This window comes from Cyprinodon variegatus, unplaced genomic scaffold, assembly GCF_000732505.1.
Source record: "Cyprinodon variegatus isolate N-32 unplaced genomic scaffold, C_variegatus-1.0 Scaffold199, whole genome shotgun sequence".
NCBI lineage: Eukaryota > Metazoa > Chordata > Actinopteri > Cyprinodontiformes > Cyprinodontidae > Cyprinodon > Cyprinodon variegatus.
This window is the reverse complement of record NW_015150652.1, coordinates 1162793-1169032: the sequence shown is the minus strand read 5'-3', so window position 1 is coordinate 1169032 and position 6240 is coordinate 1162793. Positions and strand designations below refer to the sequence as shown.

General features: G+C 39.2%; 1 protein-coding gene across 1 annotated transcript in view; it reads right to left on the bottom strand.

The window, feature by feature from the left end:
* Window positions 1-789: 789 nt before the first annotated feature.
* Window positions 790-6240, bottom strand: part of LOC107087924 (protocadherin-16-like) — a 108322-nt gene continuing 102871 nt past the window's right edge. Inside the window, exon 29 of the mRNA XM_015379768.1 lies at window positions 790-6190. Within this exon, the coding sequence (XP_015235254.1) occupies window positions 4149-6190 (2042 nt within the window). The 3' untranslated portion in view covers window positions 790-4148. The remainder of the gene's footprint in view (window positions 6191-6240) is intronic.

The window sequence follows — 6240 nt, the reverse complement described above, 5'->3', positions numbered from 1 at the left end:
ATATGCTGGCCCAGACAGGATCTCTGGGGTGGCATGCTGAATGTAAGCATTTAAGGAAATATAAAGGATAAAATGTACCACAGGTCACAAAGAAAACAGAACATGGATGGCAGTTTCAGGATCAGGCAGAAAGAAAGACAAATCAGGAAGCTAAATAACAGATAAACAACTTAGAGACATGAGTGGGATTGGTAGGAATAGGTGGGTTGAATTAACTTAATAGAAGTGGGCATGAATAATTATGGAAAGTGGGCAGCAGAAATAGAAAGGCTAATGAACATGAAGGTTAACATAAAGAAATAGACACTATCTAAACAGAAGACATTTTTAACAGAGATGTAAACAGAACACAACAGAAAAACAAACCCAAACACCAAGACATGGTGACACAAAGTTAGTTTGATTTGACAATAGAACCTTCTTCAAAGTGTGTCAGCCAACAAAAATGTTACCCTTTGGCCACTATTAGGGTATATTAAAGTATACAATTAGAAAAAAATGGGTTGCCCCGTACAGAAGTTTGGTACTTTAGCACATACACCACACCTTGTAGTTCAATTCTATAATACACATTTTTTCCTTTTTTAAATGATCACTGAAAGCAACAAAATGTAGTTGATTGTTTTAAAATTAGCTTGTAACAAATGCAAACATTGTTTTGTACCAAATGCATGTTAATTTATAAATTTCTATTTTTTTTTTTTTCTTTAATCAGAACCTTGTACAGTACCTGTTAGCAGCCTTTTCTTCTCTTGTGGTCTTGGATTATTCCCTATAAAAATGAGGTCTGACTCCAGTTTGTCAAAAAAGATCAGTAGGAATTTATTATTTGCTTTAAATACAGGAACAGTTTGTCTCATCATTTCTGCTGGCCTCAGTTCACTGATCAGTCACTGGAATTGGTATTTAAATCACTGCCCATCAACACAACACCTTTTGAGAATCCATGAAATCATCTCTGCATGTCACCAGCAGCTTTGCATGAAAAACATGGTATGATAATGAACTAAAACAGAGGTAGCAACACTTGTTGGAATAAAAGGGGAGATCCACACAATGTGGCTTGGCTGTATGAAGAAAATGATATTCTTTAGGCCCATAGCTGAAAAACCGGGATGGGGGATAAAGTCTGGAAAACATTATAGAAACAAAAAACAGCACATTTTAATGTGGCTGAAAATCAGATTTACTGAAATGAAATCATTAAATGCATTAAACTTAAAAGTAAAACGGACACAAATACTGCATTAGTCTCCAAATTCCTGTACATTCATTTGGGATTGTGCACTGAGGCATTTACTTCCCTTTTGTTTGGCTTATGTGCTACATTTCTCCAACTTGGTTTAAAATGTAGGGTCAGAACTTGCTTAACACTGGATCACTCTGCTTTGACTGCCAAAGTGCAGTCTGTATCCCCGAATAACACTGCTACTGTTTCACCAACTGGGAGTGAAGTTGGAAGAGATATTATTAAAAACCATGTTAAAATACATTACTTAGAGTAGCATGATCTGTGTGATTTTAAAGAAAACAGTACAAATTCAGCTTTTTACCAGAGGTCATCAACTCCAGTGGTCGACAGCTACTCCCCTGGAAAATTAAAAAGAACCCTACAAGAAAAGAGCTGAATCAAATGGTTGAACTCTAAGGATGCCATGAACTGCAGCAATAGCCTTAAATGAGCGACTCATTTGATATTGGAGGACTGCATTTGGAGACCCCTAAGCAGTCAAACGAAGTATTTAGTTGACAGTGGATTTTTTTCTTTTTACATTATGAAACTTGCCTAATAAATCTAAGATCATTTAACATCTTCAGTATGTTTTTTACAAATTCTCCAGAATACAAAACAAAAAACAAGTGAAAAGTTGTGTTTTTCCCTCCACTTTCTCAGACACAATTTTCCCAACACATTTCATTTCATTTTGGGGATCCAAAGGCATCTCAGGCCAATCAATTCGACATAGTTATTAAAGTTCTGGCTAAGTTCTGGTGGCTCCTCCCCTTTAGGACAGGCCCAGAAAACCCCAACGAGAAAACCCCTTCAGCTGAATACTTTCATACCATCCTGAATATGCTTGTTTTGGACTCAGAAAATTCTCAGCTGTTTTTATCTTTATTTTTTACTAGGAAGTTTTAGAAAATGGCTTTAGTTGCAAACACAAATAAACAGTGTTTTGTTTTTGTCGTTTTCTTGTAAGGTTATACCATAGCAGATTAAAAAATAATAGCTTTTATGGGACATCATTTTCATTAATATAATATGCAGACCTTTGTAGTTCAACACCTTTAATTTAATGATGTGAATGTAGTTCAGGAAGCACTTTCTGTCAAAGACACATAGGTGATCAGCAAATTCCGATGTCCCTGAATGGAAATGTGCCATTGTGCTTAAGCACACACCAAAACATAATACTGATTATTTGGAGAAGGTCAGATTGTGGACATTTGTTTTTAGTTGGTTCCTTCTGTCTTGTAATAATACTTTTCTGAAATAAATGTCATGGTCCTTAAAAATATTTTATGTTTTTTATAAGATGGCACACTTATAAGTAAACTGCATTTGTGGGTCAAAGAATTGAACAGCAGTGTTGGAAAATTCTTTCTCCCAATGGCAGACAGCTTGTATAAGGGGAAAAAAGGGGTTGGAGTAAATTTCACAGGGTATTATTTGAAACAAACATTTTTAACAGACATACTGTTATGGGATGGCACTGCATGACAGTGAGTTATTCCAGAATAGAAATTGTTTTTAAGGAGCCAATTTTGTCCACCTTGGCATGAGCAGCACACCCAAGATGATTACATGCAGCCCATACCGTCCTTTAAACTACAACATTCTGGATTTAATTTCTGATAAACTCCTCTATACAGGACTGCATTTACGTGTTAGAGGAGACTGTTTTGTCCCTAAGGGTGGTGATAAGCAATTATCGGTGGTTTCTGAATCTTGATATCAATATATATTTTTTTCTGTATTGAGATTGCTCTGATAATGTCTTTTTCAAAAGAGTGGGATGCAACTCCACACCGACTTCAACTAAACACCTCTAAAATCCCCGGAGAGGATTTGGTTTAATATTGGTACAACCCACACACTCAACTGCTCAACTCCAAAATACAGTTTTCTTATAAATATGGAACCATTTAAAAGAAAGATTGACAGGCTTTTAAAAACTATAACATTTATTTCTTAGAGCCTTGCAAAAACAAGGACAAGACCTTAGAGAGCACAAATGCTTTTACTACTAAGTACATATTGATGATGTATATTAACTTGACCTTTGTTTTGGATTTGGGATACTTAATAAGTTCACCCAAGAAATAGAAACCTTAAAGACATAACAGGTAAAAAGCAGTTCAAAGTGAGCATTGCTTGATTTCCTGTTGTCAAATTGTGGCAGAAATTCCTTATATTCATATAAATAATTCTACAAAAAAACATTTTCCACTCGCACACAACTGTCACAAGAGTCTCTAAAATGTAAGAGATACATACAAATATACATACATGCAAATACATACACAAAAACAATAACCTCTCAATGTGGAATAATAGACCTGAAATCATATATTTGTATAAAAATATAAAAATAAAATCACACAAAAGTCATTTGAACCAAAGGAAATCTCCACTGCTGTTTCACTATGTGATGCCTTGGCAGGTCAATCATGTCCAGAAGTCATTTTATAAAGAACCCACAAGACAAGTTTAATACTGTAGTGTAAAAAAAGGTCCATTGAGACGAAGAGAGGATCTTTAGCTCTCTGGCCAGCCAGTGAGGTAAACATGAAAACAACACATTCATCTATCTACATCCTAAGAGATCTCTGACTTTAGGGCCTTGTGACCCAGATCAGTTCGAAAAGACCTGCGTCACTTGGAAAAACAAAAACACTTTGGTTGGTCTTGTCAAACCAGGCATCTGAAGAACAATCCAATGCATAAATGCAAAGTTTTTATTTGTCCAAAAAGCAACATTCGAAGTAAATGTTGATCTGCACATCTACAAAACTCTTGCTCTTATAATGAAGTCTGTGGTTTCTGAAAAGTACAATTGATGCTTAAAAACACATCTAGAGGGAGCTCAAATTCATTAGGGGTTCATGTTGTCCTTCTCAAAGAATCCCTCTCTAAATAGTTCAGATCATATTCTCATCTCATGATCTGGACTTTGCTCAAGTGAGGGCTCTCTGGTGCTGATCATTGATGCAGAGGGGCCTTGGTTTACACCAAATGGAGAAACAGCTGGTGACCGAGCAGCCAAAGGGGACAGAGAAGGAGAGAAGCTTGGCGACATTGCTGCAGAGGAAATTGATCCTTCATGGCTAATGGGGGACCTTCGTAGAGAGGACAAGTGGGGGAATGTTCGCCCAATAACAGGGACTTTTGGAGGTACTGTCATAGCCCCTGGGTGAGCCACTGATGTAATAAGAGGTGGTGGGTCAATTCTAGGTTTGGGATCTATTTTGGGCTTGGGTTGAAAGGGCTGTCGAGGGTTCTGACTTTGCTGTGCGGTTTCATCTTTTAGCCGAGCAATCTCTGTGAAAACATTGGCAAGAGGTTGAAACTGAGGGCACCAATTGAGTAGGTAATCCCAATTATAACTTCCACGAAGCTCCTCATCACTTGCGACAATAGCAGTAAGAGAACCGTCCACCGAAGGTTTACCGTCCTCAGGGAAAGCATAATCCTTTGGGAGAGAAATGTTCAGACCACGACCTACTCCTAGGTAGCCACCTCCTTCATCCCTGTAAACAGGGAGCTGACCAGAAAGCAAGGTCCCACTCAGACTGCCTCCTAACTTCTTCCCTTTGAACCAGCTGCTGCCCTCCAAAGCAGCAGGTTCACAGGAAATGTCAGAAAGCTGGTCGGCATCTTGCTGAATTCCAGAATCAGGTCCTCTGGCAGATATGTGTTCCTGCATAGATGAGGTAATTGAGGCAACACGAGGGTACTCGTTAATCATCCGGATCTCATCATCCTCTGCTGCCTCAGCCGATCCTCTACCACTGGAGTGAGAGGGATCCAAAGAGCCCCCTCTAGGGTAGGGACCACCCCCGGCTCCTCCTTGATCAGCAGCATAACCTGGCAGAGTTTGGTGGTAGATACTGTCACCTCCTGGTCCTGGAGTGCATTCATCCAGTTTCTGTAAGGCAGTTCCTGATGCAAGAGTCCTGTTTGCTGCATCTTGATCCTTTTTCCTTCTGTGTGATTTGACAAAGAAAATCACCACAGCCAAAACTACAAGCAATATGATAATTCCCAGAGACACAGCAATGATGATAATAAGCAGTATGTTAACATCAGCAGCCAAGCCGAAGTTGGTGTTAGTGACATCAATGGTGATCTCGGCTGTAGTAGAGCGTGATGTATCAAGTGGACTGTGAGCCTTCACATCCAGGGTCATTACCCTGGTTTCCTGTTTAGCCTGGCCTGATCCACTGCTGCTGCTGGAACTGTCTGTCTTGAGAAAAACCACCCCTGTAGTTTTATTTATATCGAAATATGGAGAGTTGGAAGTCAGGGAATAGAGAACCACACCATCCACTCCTCCATCTTCATCCTGTGCTTGAACCTGACCAATGCTTTGACCTTTCTTTGCTCCCTCTGGCACTTCAAATGAAAACTGTGTGGAAGTAAATAGTGGGTCATACTCGTCCTCACCTGTAACAAACACCTGTACGGTTACAGTGGCTGAATGGTTGCCTGAATCCACAGCTAATGCTTGGAAACTAAACGAGTTTACTTTCTCATAGTCAAATATATTTTTACTTCTGACTTCTCCTGAATTCTGGTCGACAACAAAGTTGTCTCTTCCTTTTCCAGACCTTTCGACCATAAAATACTTCAGTTGGCCAAAAACACCAGTGTCATGGTCTATGGCATGGAGGACAGTCACAGCTGAGTTTACCGGTTGGTTTTCCCGTATACTGGCTGTCAGGAACTCCACTGGAAAGAATGGATGGTTGTCGTTTACATCCTTTACTTCAACAATGACTGGAGCTAGAGCAAAATGACCATGACCATCTGTGGCTTGAATGATAAAGACGTGAGTTGACTGTTGCTCCCGGTCAAGTGTTTGCTCAAGCTTTAGAGCTCCCGTCCATTGATCAATGGAAAATAAGTTCACCTCATTTCCAGAGCTGATGGAATATTGGACTTCAGCATTTGGAGTTGAGTCTGGGTCTGTAAATGGAGACAAAAGAAACATATAAAAATGTAATAACAGTAACTAA